The 15,327-nt window shown below is 37.2% G+C and overlaps 2 protein-coding genes across 5 annotated transcripts; both read right to left on the reverse strand.

Annotated features, from left to right (window-relative positions):
* Positions 1-6,490: 6,490 nt before the first annotated feature.
* LOC133728776 (glutathione S-transferase T3-like) lies at positions 6,491-10,765 on the reverse strand. Of its 4 annotated transcripts, XM_062156214.1 has the most exons (7): positions 10,295-10,765; positions 10,124-10,185; positions 9,357-9,496; positions 9,219-9,268; positions 8,825-9,058; positions 7,352-7,714; positions 6,491-7,249 (listed from the first exon to the last, which is right to left on the reverse strand). In XM_062156214.1, the coding sequence occupies exons 5-7, from the start codon at positions 8,888-8,890 to the stop codon at positions 6,725-6,727; spliced, it is 954 nt and encodes a 317-aa protein (XP_062012198.1). In that variant the 5' UTR covers positions 8,891-9,058; positions 9,219-9,268; positions 9,357-9,496; positions 10,124-10,185; positions 10,295-10,765; the 3' UTR covers positions 6,491-6,724. The 4 variants fall into 4 exon arrangements, with proteins under 4 accessions (XP_062012198.1, XP_062012200.1, XP_062012197.1 ...); XM_062156216.1 differs by having other exon boundaries at positions 8,825-9,496; positions 10,277-10,321; positions 10,415-10,765; XM_062156213.1 differs by having other exon boundaries at positions 8,825-9,268.
* Positions 10,766-11,508: 743 nt separating this feature from the next.
* On the reverse strand, positions 11,509-13,103 carry LOC133734145 (E3 ubiquitin-protein ligase PUB23-like). Its single transcript, XM_062161778.1, has one exon. The coding sequence runs from the start codon at positions 12,974-12,976 to the stop codon at positions 11,738-11,740; it is 1,239 nt and encodes a 412-aa protein (XP_062017762.1). The 5' UTR covers positions 12,977-13,103; the 3' UTR covers positions 11,509-11,737.
* Between the last annotated feature and the right edge of the window lie 2,224 nt (positions 13,104-15,327).

A 15,327-nucleotide genomic window follows, 5' to 3' on the forward strand; every position in this document is an offset into this window, starting at 1 on the left:
CTCGTCTCTAAGAAGCTGGGAACCGATGATGGTGGTGAGTCGGCGGCAGCGGCGTCGCGGCTCTATCTCTTCGAGGAATCCTATGTCTCAGTAGGGGCAGGTGACAGAGGCATCTTAGAACGATGTCGAAGAAAGTACATCGATGGAGGAGGATTTAACACTTACAACAATTTGGGGTGTTTGTCGCGAGATTGGGTTTTTGGGTTTCAGTCTCTAAGAGAGTTCATTAGTTTTAGGCTTTTCATCGAAGGGATGAGTCCAATTTTGTTTGCACTTTGAGTTTTGTCGTGGTTTTGGAAGAGAGAGAGAGAGAGAGAGAGAGAGAGAAGAAAAGACCCCAAAAAAAAAAAATCTGACTTTGAGGGTGTTTTAGGAAGTGCAAAAAGAGGTGACATAAAATATTATTAAAAAAATGAAGGGGTGTGTGGTTTGCAATTTTGGGTGTGCAAATTTCACCCCCCATATATATATATATATATATATATATATATATATATATATATATATACAGATCCTATCCAGAGCGGAGCTCCGCTTTGAAATTAAAGTGTGAAGTTCGAGTTTTCAGTCACTTTTCGGTCACATATCCACATCTCAACCGTTCAGTTTTTAGGTACTATTGTATAGATAATCTCTGCAAATTTTCAGCGAAATTGATGATCGTTAATTAGGCATTGATAACTGCCTTAGAACTAGTACAGTTCAGTTGGACAGATTCAGTTCTTCCATTGGTTTAAGCGAGTCAGATAGGGTTTAGGGTTAAAGATCATCAATTTGGCTGAAAATTTGTAGAGATGATCTATACATTAGTACCTAAAAACTGAACGGTCGAGATGTGGATATGGGACCGAAAAATGAACCTAACCTCTAAATCCGCACTTTAATTTCAAAGCGGAGCTCCGCTCTGGATATGACCTGTATATATATATATATTTTTTTTTTTTTTTTTGAAAAGTCAATATATTTTTCTTAAGAATTAAAGGATTAGATGGTATTAGCTTCTCGGAGATAGACACTGTACAGAACTAGGCCCACCGTCAAGCCTGAAGGCAAAGGGTCTGCCGTTCTCTGGAAGCCCACCACCCGTCCCTTTAATTGTCTAACAATAACAAGTTTATTATCTAATAATAAACTTTTTTTTTTTCTTAGAATATAATAATAAACTTCTCATTGTTGAACAGTTGACTAAAAACCATACAATAAACTTCGTATTGTCTGATAATAAACTTCTAATTGATATCCTCAACTAAGGATACCGAACATTTTATCCTCATCAGTTAAAGCGGCTAGTGAGTATTGGATGAGGTTGGTTGGAGTTAGATTGGATGGAGACGTCATGTTGGAAGCAGCGGATTGGTGGGGATTGAACGAGAATTAAACCAAATTTACTCTCTTGGTTATCCTATTAAATAATTTTGATGTAGGTTATATTTTTTAAGTTGCAATATAAGCGGTTACAATCATTATAATCTTTTAGCTTTCACTAAATAGCTAGAGGGTTGTTGTTCAATGTCAATGTTATTAGAAGATGGAAGTTAGGCTCTTGAAAGGAAAGATGCCTATATAAACTTTTTGTAATCATCCAATAATCGATCAAGTTAAAAAAGTATATCTAAGTGTCTTCCTCACAAAGGTGTTTCTGATTGTTTAGGAGCTCTGTGCATGCCTTCGGGCTGCACATCTCCAACCTTATGTTTTAATTCTAGTTTATAGTCTCCATCCTCTTAAAAAAAAAAGCTTCCGCTATCAAATTTTCCAACAAAGTGGTATCAGAGCATTAGTAGAGGTCAAGTTGGTAAGAGCCTCCAGGAGTGGAACCCCCACACCCAGGTTCGAATCCCGCCGACTCTTATTGGAGTTCAATTAATCCCAATATATTCTTGGTGGCTGGGGAGGAGGAAGCGTTTTGACATGATCCCTCGGCACAGATTAGTCTCTGGATTGAGGAAGCCTTTGAGAAACCGGCCGTGTGATCTCGATAAAAAAAATAAAAAAAGCATTGGCTCGATCCTTGGAGCAATGCATATTCTTCAACTTCTATGTCTCTTTGGTGCGGTGCTAAGATTGTTTTTTGATTGATACGATCAAGGTAAACATGAGAGGTGCATATAGCAAAAGCTAGAAGGAGGAAAAAAAAATGTGTTGCAAAGGTGCAATCTGGTAAGAAAAAGAGCAACCAAAGAGAAAGAAAAAAGAGGTGAAAAAGGGAGAAGGAAACGTTAAAAAGGGAGAAAAGGAAAAGACAAGAAAGAAGAGAAGAAGAGAAGGAAGAGATTATGATGAGAAGAACAAGGGAAGGAGAGAGAAAGAGGGAGAAGAAAATGAGAAAAGAAGAAATGAGAAGAAGTGAAGGAGTAGAGAAAGAACAGAAGTGAGAGTAGAAGAAAAGAATAGAGAAGAAGAATGATGTGAAGAAAGAAGAGAAGAAGAAGAAGAGGCGTAAAGAAAGAAGAAACAAAGAGGGAAAAAAAAAAATTGAGAGATAGAAATGGTGAGAAAGAAAGAGGGAGAAGGAAAAAAAAACCAGAGAGGTAGAAGAGAGAAAGAGAGAAGTGAGGAAGTGAAGAAAATATAGGAGAAAAAAAAAGTCGGCAAAAAAAAAAAAAGGAGGAAGAAAAAGGTTGAGCAATGGTCGCTTTCTAAAGAAGAAAAAGCTTGAGCAAGGTGGCTCCCTAGAAAAGAGAAAGTTGACCAAAGTGGCTCCCTAGAGAAGAAAAAGGTTGACCAAAGTGGCTCTTTAGAGAAGAAAAAGGTTGAGCGATGGTGGCTCCCTAGAAAAGGAATTTGAGCAAAATGTTTGGCTCACCAAAAAAAAAATTTGGGTGTGAAATCCACACTCCCTCTTTCCTTCTTTAGTCAAAATTCTTATAAAAAGACAAAATTTAAGTTACTAAACAAAATTTAAGTTATCAAACAAGAAAAACATGGAATGTTGATTGTAAAATGGAGAGTGTGAATTTTACTCCACAAAAAATTACTCCCAAGCCGTTTCAAAAAAAACAAAAAAAATTACTCCCAAATACTCCCTTTCAAAAAAATTTGCATTCATGTAAGAAGATTGCATGTGTGGTTTGTGTTTTCCAAATTTTTACAATTGGTCTTCTTTTGCAGTTTATTATGCAACCTTGATGGCTTGCTCAATTATTGTTCCACTAAAGAAGGTGTTTCAAGCTTTTCCAAGTGAGGGATCGTGGCGAATAAATTTGTTGACTACACCGTGACCCTCTCTCTCTAAACTATAGAGAAAAAAAGTAGCTCTGAAAACAAACCCCCCCTCCCCCCTCTCTTTTGCCCAAATCTTAATCCATGAGGATCTAGATTGAAGGCTTAAGAGTTGGGGGATGTCCATTCTTCTTCATCCATTTCATCATCCTCAAGAATTTACTGTTCTTGTCTCATCTTTGTGGTGTCTTTTGCTCCCTTTGTAGTTATTTCTGGCTATGTCCAGTTCATTCCTGGCTATGTCCAGATCGGAGGACCTTGTTCCTTACCTTCTCTTTTCTTTCTTTCTCAATTCTCACTATCATTTAATCCCACATTTTTCTAGATCAATGTTTACCCAAGCCCAAAACAGTTCTTCTCTTTTCACTTTCAACCTCTATGAGAGCTATTGTGGATGCGATGAAAAAGTGCAAGGCACTTACCTAGGTGAGTATGGGTGCTCACGCATGAGTTCATCACCCCCCTCCCCCCAATAATTCTCCATGGTTCTAGTTCTCAACTCTGGTTCTCGGTCCTCTTTCGGCAGCCACGATCTTTCTTGGTTTGGGTCTTAATGGTGGACAATATGAAGTTGTTTTGAGGGATCTTCCCCTGAATTGTTGGATTTCATATGGTTTGTGTTCTGGGATTTGATGGGCATCGATTTTTTGGTACGGAACTACTTGGTGTTCTGCTTCCGGCGACACATCGGCGGCACGAGGTGGTCTGCAGTAGCTAGGTGTTCTATATTGGATTAGGTTTGTTCTTTGGGTCTATGCTTTAGTTGTTTTACAAGGGTTAATTTCCTTATACTGGCTCTTTCTAAGCCAAGTTGGAAATTAAGTTTCCTTTGCTTTATTGTCTGTTTCGGCATGTCCGTTAGACTTATTAGTTGGTTCTAATTTCAGCAATTTGGTCGCTTTATTGATCTCGATAAAAAAATAAAAATAAAAATAAAAAGTTTTTCAAGATGTCTGCAAGAAGCTTGATATCCTTGATCCTATTTTCACGCTCATAGTGGATGGACCGTCTTATGCCACTAAATTCAATTGCAACATTACCACTAGCCATGATTCATTCCCAGTCTTTGAGGGTACATGGAAGCATACTAAGAAAACTGTTGAAGATGATGTTGTCTATGTGGGATTGCAGTATTTGACTCTGGCTCTCAAGGAGAAGGTTGAGACTCTCAAGGCTGATAGAGAGACTATTTTGGTGAGGATTGAAGATCTGCAAAGTATTGCTACTAATCTTTCTATTGAGTTATTTGCATATGCTCCTACACCAGAAACAATCATTTTGGAGGATGAAAACATGGAAGACTAAGACACTTATCTTACAGGAGGCAAAAGCAAATTTGGTTTATGGGAGGCAATGAAAGAGAATTAAACCAAATTTTACACTCTTGGTTATCCTAATAAATAAGTTTGATGTAGGTTATGTCTTTTAAATTGCAAAATAAGCTATTACAACTGTTATAGTCTTTTAGCTTTCACTGAGTAGCTAGTGGGTTGTGTGTTTAATGTTAGTTTTATTAGAAGATGGAAGTTATGCTTTAGAAAGGTCTAAGGATGCCTATATAAACTTCTTGTAATCACCCAATCATCGATCAGGTTAAGCAAGTATATTTAAATGTTTTCCCTACAAAGGTGTTTATGATTGTTTAGAAGCTCTGTGCATGCCTTCGGCCTGCACATCTCCTTCTTTCTTATGTTTTAATTAGTTTATAGTCTCCATCCTCCTAATAAAATAGCTTCCACTATCAAGTTTTCCAACAGGGATCAGATTCCTTGTTTCATCAGGCGGACACCCCCTAAGATCGGATCTTGAATCTGACCTTGTCCGGTCTGGTATGAGATCTTGTTTCCAACCTTTTTTGGGCATCAATGATGGCATGCATCTTGTAGAAGGGAGAGGTATGGCTACTTGGATCGATGTTCAGCTGGCAGCAGGGGTGGTGGCGGCAAGATGTTTCAATGGTGGTGATATTGTTATGCTTGTGGCGAAGACAAGACGACAGAGGCGACCTACATAGCCTTGATGCACATATGAATTCCTTGCAGAGAATGCAAGAGATCAAACTTGGGCTGTGTTGCCTTCCTCATTGAATTTTGGCCTGCATTATGGCTTTTGCTATTTTATTAACTTTCTTGTCCGGTTGTTTTTTAATCCTAGTAATTTGTTTATTGCTTTCAATAATGCCATATTATTATAGGGTAGGACTATGTGGGTTTTATCCCAGTCTACATGCTTAGTGTGTTTGATATGTCATAATGAGGAATAATGTTTTAAAATGCTAAGGCGTAGCCGGAGCGTTTTCGGGAGAGCCTCGTTAAGGCGTGAGCCTTACGATATAAAACACATATACAATTCTACATGCAATTTCTATCCCAACTAGAACCACAACTAGAGCTATGAGCTTTTAGGCTATGTTTTCTGCAGAACTAAGCCTATAATTGGATCAACATCTCATAATCAATTGGTTAATATCATACTTGTTCAATAAACAACCGCATATGGCATCTGTGCTAACGCTTGAAAACCTCTCTTGAATTCTATCACCCCGAGATCTCTAAATCAAAGGTTCTAAACAAAAACCAGCCAACAACATTTATATGAAAATCCATAAATACAGCTAGTTATGCATATTAGATTCAGAATTTGAATTGAACTCAAACTCAAATGGTACTCAATTCAAATTCAATTTTAAACTTATCAGATTAGCAGAAAAAGATAAGAAAAGAATATGTATGATACTTATCCATTGAATTATAACTATAAACGGCAAAATGAACTCAAACGTGGAGTCTCAGGCATAGTCCCTATGTTCTTTTTTGGCTTCTCTATGTTAAGCTTTTGGTCATCAATATTATGATCTTCTCTCTTTTTCTCATCTCTATCATCTTTACTAGATTGTTCTCCTTGGCTGCTTGAACCAAAGAAGTCTAGAAACAGACAACGAGAAAGCTTCTCACCCAAAAAAAAAAAAAAAAAATTTCCAAGCCTCCGCTTTCGAAGCCTTCATATGCGTTTTTTGCGCCTTTAGCTCCTTGATCACCGCCTTGAGCGCCTTAGAGCATCTCCAATGGGTTTGTTATTTGGCTTTGGTCAAATTTGAATTTGACATATGACATGGCAAATTTGATGTAGCAACATTTTGACAATTTTTAGCTCCAATGGAGATGTCAAATTTGAATATTACTTTAATATATAAAATTCTATTTATATATTAAAGTAAACTGGAAACTGGAAACAGAAACTGGAAACTGCTTGAAAACTAGCAGTTAAATAGCAGCAAACAGAATCAGCTTGATTTTGATAGCACTCAAATGCAACATCACATGAAACCAACATCATGATACAAACTGAAATGGATTGAAAACAGAAACACAAACTGGAAAACGTGCAGTCAAATAGCAGGAAACAATGACAACTTGAAAGAGTTTGCAAGCAGTCAAATACATGATCACTGGAAGTTGCTCAAACTGATACAAACTAAAATGGAAACCAACAACCTCACACTTCATATATCACCTTGGAGAATTTTCATCTGAAGTTTGGAATAATATGCCCTCTGCTCAGGATTCATAGTTGATGTATCCATAGACATAATTTTCATCTCAGCCTCAAATTTCCTATTCTCAGCCTCAAGTTTCCTAACTCGCAGTTTCTCCTTGTCAACTTCAACTTTCTCCTTCATAATCTCCAGTTTTTTTTCATCTCTTTCTTTTTTCTCTTGATGTAATTTTTGTATTTGCACCAATTGATCAGTGGTTTCTTTCAGCTTTCTTTTCTCAGCCTTCTTACCCGGTGGTCTAGACATTGGAAAGCAAGTGTTCGTGCCTTCTTCTATATCTATGTGAGTGCTTGTAGTTGAAGATGATGAGATATTAGTTATAGAAGATTTAGATCTTGGCTTACTTTTCTTGATGTCCAGCTCTTGCATCAGTTGTATCCACTTTGGTTGGTGCCTTAACAAAATCCAAGCATGATCAAGATTGAACCGAATCTTTTCTTGTGCTTCAAACATCTTCTTTGCATCTGCAATCTGAAGAGAGTAAAAACTGATTAACAACCAAACAAAATTATACCATGGTGCTTAGAGGCATTACTTTGAAGACGTTATAGTAGATAATCAAACAGAGTTTACCTTGTCTTGTTCAGTCTTCCCACTTTCATGTCTTTCATTTATAGCTGCAAAACATCCTGAAAATTTGTTCACCACCTTTTGTATTTTTCCCCACCGTTGTGTCAACATCGGTTGTGAACGATCACTGTCAAAGGACTTGTATTGATGATAGTACTCTGTAATTTCCCCCCAAAAAGTATGCAGCTTTTGATCATTGCCTTGTATTGAATCCATACTAGTATTCAACCAAGCACTTATAAGAAGTTTATCCTCCTCCACGTTGAAGCCGGGACCTCTTGGTGGCCTTTTGTTAGCCACTTGACAGACCTCATCAGCATTTTCATGCTCTGAGTCTTGTGTGAAAAAACTGGAAACCTGTGAAAACTGAGAATCCATAGAATAAGTCTTCAATACGTACTAAGAAAGCTGCCAGCAATTATATAGTGCTTCATGGCTGTTATATAATGCTTCTGTGTATCAGTTTAGCTATTGAAACTAATTAATGAAGTTGGATATAAGAAGTTATGAACGGAGTTAATGAAGTTGAGTTATTGTAGGAGTTTCAGGAGTTATTCAATGCACAACTATCCTATTTAATGCACAGCAACACAAATCAATCAATGTATGATAAGAACTTGTGGTAGGTGAGGTGCAGCCATTGTAGATAAATCAATGCTGATGAGAGAGTTATGAAACTGGGCAAAATGCACAAACCATTTACAGATATTGCAGATAATAAACTGATTGTCACTTAACACGACCACTGCTGAGCAAAAACGTGCAAACTGAGCAAAATGTAAATACAGAGCTTGCACAACAGAGCACTGAAAAGAATCTATCTACACCTTTTGTACCTCATCAATTTAAGGCATCAGTCTGCACATTAACTCATCATTATTTCCAGTCACATGTTAGGTAATAGAAACAATTAAAGACCATGTAGTTGACAGTCTAATCTGCCAACCAAGCTCACCAAAGCTGAATGTCTCATAAAATGCAACATGTACAAAAAGTAACTAATTTAAATGAGGCATTTAACTCAAGAACATAGAAATCAATGTTGTAGTCCTAAAAGCTTGAGCTGTGCGAATGGACAGCAAGAAAAGGCTAGTTATGATAATGAGAAAAACCATTTACAGATATAATTGGAACCGGTACAGATATAATTGCAAATCCCTAGCCAGCATTTGTTACAAACCCTTTACCAATACAGATATAATTGCAACCGGTTTATAAAAACCATTTTTTAGCAATATTATACCAGCAGTAAGATTTACAGAGATCAGAGTACAGTAAGATGTACAAAGTGTGTTATATAAAACAGCCATGTGTACTATGTAATACGACTAGAATTTGTCTAGAGGAACTGCTAGTCAGATTTATGTATAAAATAGCTAAACTTATTTTGACTTGGACAAAATAACATGCCAATTATGATGATAAATTTGGAGAGCAAAGCATGTGAATGTTGGTGAAAGTGAGAGAGTAGCTTACCAACAGCATCAACAACAGTTTTCCCATTGGAAAATCTTCCAGTTGGTCCTCCGAAGTCGATCCCATAAGGCAAGTAATCAGCTCTTGCCAAGGACTGAAGCTGGTTTATTTTGCCATTATCAACCAAAGGATCCCCAAAGTTCAAGACCAAAACCACCACACAAACCACCCACATTTTCTTCACCATTCCGACCACAATGCCCAAATTATAAGACCTAAAGAAGGTACTTAAACCTAGCAACGAAAAAGAAATCTGATCAAGATGCCAGCTGCTAGAAGAAACAACTAAAGATTAGGGAAAGGTATAAATGGTGGAAGCTGAAGGACAATGGTACTGGTTTTGGGTCTGTGAGTGTGTGTGAGGATTAAAGGTGACATTGATGAGTATATATACATCAAAGCATCTCCTCGGCGAGCATAGAGCTGAATTAGTACACTCTTAATCTGTTCGATAAGAGAAGGAACCATATCAACAACAAAAGTATAGAGTGTGATCATACCATTCAAGTACACAGAGGATTAAAAGACCAACCCAGTTGTTAAGCTTTTTTAAATGGATGATCGGACTAGCTTCTCGTTCTTCCAGAGTTTGATTTGTCCTTGCACTATAATGATCGACCACTTTACGTGCAAATATCTTTGTGCTTTCATCCTCCAAGAAATTTGAATCCTCTGAGAGCACAATGTATGACACTGATTAAGACAAAATCCTAACAAAATGTTTGCATTCACCATATTGCATGCGTTGTAGGAAATACAAATGAAGCTTTCAATTAACATATCCTTTTTCTTTTGCTTTGTTATAGTAAATAAGACACTGTAGTTGATTCAGAAAAGGGGTAACAATAAAGAATACCAATTGGACAATTAAGCAAGCAACAATGCAAGGTACCAAACTAAGAACCCAGCTCAAATTTATCAGCATAATAATGCTACACCTATAAAATACTAATCGAAAACATGAACAGAAAAACACTTGAAAGCTTTCATCTTTCTCCCTTTCCCTCACTTTCCCAGCAACCCAATAAAGAGTAGACTACAAAACTACAAGACCCAGATCCAAAACCCCTCAAACTAACCAAAAAGATCAAAACTTTACCACATGAAACTACAAATCCCAGCCAAAGAGCAAAATGGTATGCAAAATATGGCACTGCTGATCGACAACCTAAATAAACCACAGTAACCTCCTACATGTTCTCTTATAATGTCAACTACAAGATGTATGCATTTGCATATACTATCGACGCCAAGATGTATGCATTATTCATACTATCAACTATGGTCTAAAGTTTTTACCTCCCTTAAGACCACCACAAGCCTGTTTCTATCTAACCAACCTCCAGCGGCAGCGTCCAATACTAACAAAGCAAGAAAACAGAAAAACTATCAAAATAAGATTTTTATGTTGAAATTGCAATACAATGCATAGTATCAAAATCAAAGATTTACTTGCAATAGCTCCTTCACCTCTCATTGTTGTACACCCTCAATTATCTGTGCCAAGATAAAAGTAAATGTCAAACCGAGAAGTCACGAGCTTCTACTGCAGCTAGAATTCGAAGAAAAAGATGTCGATGCATCCGAAACCTTCTCCGAAATACAACTTCTTCATGAACAGGATTTGCAGCAAAATAATCATTATAGAGTGTTTCGTGGCCTTGCAATCGTTGTCTATGTTTATATATGCGACCAGGAATTGAGCCCCGGCGTCTTCTTCTTCCCATCTCTTGTAGAGCAGTAATCTGCAGATTCATCAATTCTTCATCTGATGATGAATTGGCAAGATCCCAAAATTCCTCATTTGCAGCATCTGAAGATGAATCTGAAACATTTTGATCCATGTTCCTAATATTGAAGAAGAAAAAAGAAACTTGAAGAGAGGAAGCTCGAAGTTTTGGGTTTTGGGTGAGACCAGAGGAAGAAAGAGGCGGAAGGGAAAGAGATCGAGAGAACTTGTGAGGGAGAGAAAGAAACAATAAAAAAATATAAGACCAAGAGGGGAGAAGCTGTCAAATTTGACAGAGCATGGTCTTATGTCAAATACACGTGTAATAGACTGATGGGTTGGAACATAATTTGGTTGGTCAAAAGTATACGTTAGCTGTACAGATGGCAAAAGACCCATCTGTTGGAGATGGTCTTAGCGAAGCCTCAGGCGCCCCTTTTAATTCATTGGTGAGGAAGCTATTCATTTTTATCAAATAAACTCAACCTAGTGATGGGATGACATGTAGTGTCACCAGATTTATTCTTGGTGGGCAACATAATGAGAACGCTGGTTTAATTGTTCTATGGCATTGTATTCACATTATCTTTCTGGTATGTCATTGTTGAAAAGCAATTAGAGTTGCCCAGATTACTGGTCTGTCAACCCTTGCTAGTTGGTGCATATTTGAATACATAAGATTGGTCGAGGCTCCTGTTACTATGTGGGATACTCCCTCGTATATAATATGGGGTTTTAGGCATTATGTCCCACTATTGTATTCAACAGTTTCATTAATCAAGGCTTGATGGCCGCTTCATCAGCCTGAAAGATTAAAAAACTTTGAGAATAAATTAAATCACAAGGATAAATATAACAATTATAAAATGGATTTTCATTACAAAAATTAAAAAGAAATTATCCCACAACCCCACTTTTCTCTCCCACTATTTTCTCTCTGCAATAACTGTTTTATCTCATTTTATTTTTTTAATTTTCTTAAAAAAAAAAGAAGTATTACATATACAGGAGCATGTATGAAGAAAGCTAGTATTATTTAATACACTCACATAAACATAGTAGAATACATGATAAGGTGTGTTAAATATAATTTCCCAACAAAATTTATGAATACACACACACAGAGGACTGGAAAATAATCTCAAGAATGTATTCTGGTTCAATATATATATCTCATGCAAATGTTACCTAGGTCTTGTTAAAAGATATACGGCAATACAAGGTGAATTGTTCCACACATTAGAGTGCAACCGTAAGATCCCTCTAACCTTTTTCTTCAAATAGGCTGGACAATCTGCTTGCATTACCATGCAAAGCTTTGACACAGCTCCAACCAACAGCATCTCTAGAACAACTTCATGTGTCGCCGAGAACTTTGAGATCGATGAAAGTATCTGAACGGCCAGATCATCTGTGGCAGGCGAAACCCTAAGGATTCTCTTAGACACCATTGCTATGCTGCCGCCATGCTTTAGGAACTGAGCTCTCCCATCAGCACAGCAACATAAATTCGCCAATAAATTAAAGATCAGCTCGGTGACGTGCTTTTCTGGTTTGAGTAATTCGAGTTCAATGAGCTGGAAGATTGCACCGGATTCGACTATTTTCATTCTGTTTCTTGCCCATGGGCATGCTTCTACCAGCACATGCAGTGCAGATTTGACAGCTTGCTGTGAGATCTTCTTCTCCAATAGTAGCCTTGAAATATTCATGAAGAATTCCAGCTTTAACCGCTCGAGCTGTGCTGTATTGATGACTGGTATCGTCATTTTCAATACTAGTATCGCTTCTGTTTTCAGGAGTAGCATATGGTTATGACCAGTCTCATGATCAAACCCTAGAACCCATGTCAAAGATTCCAGAAAGTCGTTGTTTCCGATTACAGAAACCTTGGTTTCCTCATCTACACTCCAAACATGATGAAGAACTCTCAAAGCTTCTAAAAGACCGGTTGTTTTACCTTCCTTGAAACATGTCACAATTAACAATATCAAAGCCTTTCCCACACCTGCTTCAGCCATCGATCTCCTGTTCCTCTCATTCTCCGTTGCAAGTGCATCCATTTTCTTCAACGCGGCTTGCTGCAAATGAGGGACCCCAAGATCCCTGACCAGCTTAACGGCGTAGATCTTGTTCAGAGGAAATTTCGGCGTCGGAATTCGGTCCACGCCGTTAACGGCGTTGACAGTGCACCACTGCTGGATCAGCCGGCGTAGGGTGTGATTGGGCGTCATAGAGTCGTTGCTGTTGTCACTTGGCAAGAGCTGCTTGGTCACCGGACACGACATCTCGTTGGTCGTCAAAAACCACTGCTCGATGCTTTCTCGGTCGTAGGTGATGCCGGTAGCCACCGTTACCGGGTCTTTCATGATCATAAGCGATATGGGACATATGAAGTACTCTGGTATTTCAACATCCACCATTGAAATCGATCACTCGAAGAAAAGGTATTACCAGAGACCAGTAGTATATTAATGGAGAGAAAGTGGAGGTGGAAATGGAATTATGGTAAGAGAAGGTGGTGAGGTTTCAAAGAAATACACAATGACAGTAAGCAATGTAGTGAATGTTTCATATAAACAAAGAAGTATTATATTTATTTATATTTATATGACCAAAAGCAAATGATTATTCAAATGTCGGTTTTACCAGTCGTATTTTCATATTCGGGGATTTGGTGGTCAAGACTCGAGAGACGACTAAAATGTTGTATATGCATGATTTTTCTTCCACATGGTGCTTACTTATTGGTCACTCTTTCATGGCATGGCGGCCTGTAATGGTTAAGTGGGGCATTTTACCAGTCGACGTTGTGGAATATTTCACATCTGAGACTGAGAGAAGACTAAATGAAGCCGGCAATATATATAAAAAATTCTTGTTGAATTCTTTGCAATACTATTTATACCGGGGGGGGGGGGGTTGTGGGGGGTGCTTCCGGTGCTTCTTTTACTGCTCTATATTTCAGCATGTTTTCTTTTTCCATCAGCACCTTTTTTTTTTGGGTCAAATTTTATGTCATGGATCGAGCTAAGTTCACTTGGACAATTTGTAGATTTTATAATGCATGTAATTATCAGAGATTGCCGTTCTTGATCATCTGTCTATTGCAATTTGTGCATTTTATTTTTTTGTATGTTTTCAACTACAATGTCCGTGTCATATGCGGCACTAGCTTATTTAAAATTTATGAGTTTAAAATTTAATCGATTTTAACCCCTATAAGTTCATAAATGATGATGATCCTATGCCCATGCCATTAACATCTAGCTGCCAACTTTAGTTTGATTAAAGCCTTTCATCCGGCATCACCCTTAGCATATTCACTTTGTTCAAATTAGCAAAAGTACTATTACAAAGGTCATTACAAAAACAACTTTTCTAAAAGAACAACGCATTCCTCAATATTAAGTTTCAATTATTATATAGTTTTTTGACTTACTACTACTAGTTCAAATTTTTTTTTAATTTGGCTCAAAAGTCTAATATAACAAGGTTGAGAGAATGAATTTTCTGATATTTGATTCATCTCACAGTGGAGGTATATAAAAAGGATTACATGAATACAATTGACTTACATCTCTATTCTCTACCACACATAGAACAGGTAAGTACTAACTACGAAATAATTATAATATATTCTATTCCTAATGTTAAGCCATGACTCACGCTTACAGGCTAAACATAATTAAACAAACAAGTTAGAATTCCAAGTATCTAGAGTGACTAATTCCAACTATAAGATGGATTAAGAAAACAAGGAGCTCCTTCCCCCTTATTCATCCATCTTTTACTCAAAAAGGGAAGAGAGAGTCCTTATCTAGAGTGACTAATTCCAACTATATTTGCATTGATTTTTTTGTGGTGATCGCTGAGTCCATGCAATTTTTAAGATGTATATCCCACATGATATATCAAAAGTTTACTTGCTTTCATATGAATTTCCAAGCTATTTACCTGAATATATCTTCCTCCTGTATCACATGCATTCAATGTGTTACATATATTTTCTAATTTGGATTCAAGTTTGAAATACTAGAAAGGTAGTATGTAACACAAACCAGAAACTATGATTGAAAGGATCCTATATAAACTTTGACTTTGACCGACTACCCAAATCTATAACGTGCTAGAACATGTCAGGATCAAACCCATGATCATGATATATTTATTCATAGTCTTCTTTGACTTAGCAGCATCTTTGTCAAAGAATTTCCAAATCAAACTACCGGTCGACTTTTTCAGAGAGATATTAGCAGCCAAATTTTGATCATGCATTGATTAAAATCATGCATCAGATTTTGCGGTGCACCTCTTTTGAGAATTAGTCGATCGATCTCGCTATTTGACAGAGAAACTTCGACCGAATTAGTTAATAAGACCAGGGTAGGAATCAACAAATGTTTAGACCAATATTTGAGAATCATTCTTACAAAATTGATAATGAATTGAAACATCATTTACTTCTCTAACAGTGAAACAAGAGTGCATGCAATAGTGCTAAATGCTTTTTTTTTTTTATAAAACTAACTAATTCTTAAGATATTAAAAGAACTAACAAAAATATTAGTCTTTTAGACTACTCTTGCTTAGTCTATTGCAGCTTTAAAACCCTAACAGCCCCGTTGTGCGCTCTCTAAGAACTCGTTTGTTCGATCTATACTGTAGAGCTCAACATCATCGCGCGGAACTGCCGCGGGATTGACTGTAAATCATGAAACTCAACGGGCGCTAGTTGATCTAGTTCAAGCGAAAAGTCCAAATCTACTATTTT

This window comes from Rosa rugosa, chromosome 2 (genome assembly GCF_958449725.1).
Source record: "Rosa rugosa chromosome 2, drRosRugo1.1, whole genome shotgun sequence".
Classification (NCBI taxonomy): domain Eukaryota; kingdom Viridiplantae; phylum Streptophyta; class Magnoliopsida; order Rosales; family Rosaceae; genus Rosa; species Rosa rugosa.

Coding starts and splice junctions, on each gene's coding strand:
- LOC133734145 (XM_062161778.1), bottom strand. CDS start 12,976: ATGGTGGATGTTGAAATACCAGAGTACTTCATATGTCCCATATCGCTT.
- LOC133728776 (XM_062156216.1), bottom strand. CDS start 8,890: ATGGGATCGACTTCGGAGGACCAACTGGAAGATTTTCCAATGGGAAAA. Junction 7,715..8,824: donor AACTGTTGTTGATGCTGTTG/GTAAGCTACTCT, acceptor ATGGATTCTCAG/TTTTCACAGGTTTCCAGTTT. Junction 7,250..7,351: donor GGAAGACTGAACAAGACAAG/GTAAACTCTGTT, acceptor TACTCTCTTCAG/ATTGCAGATGCAAAGAAGAT.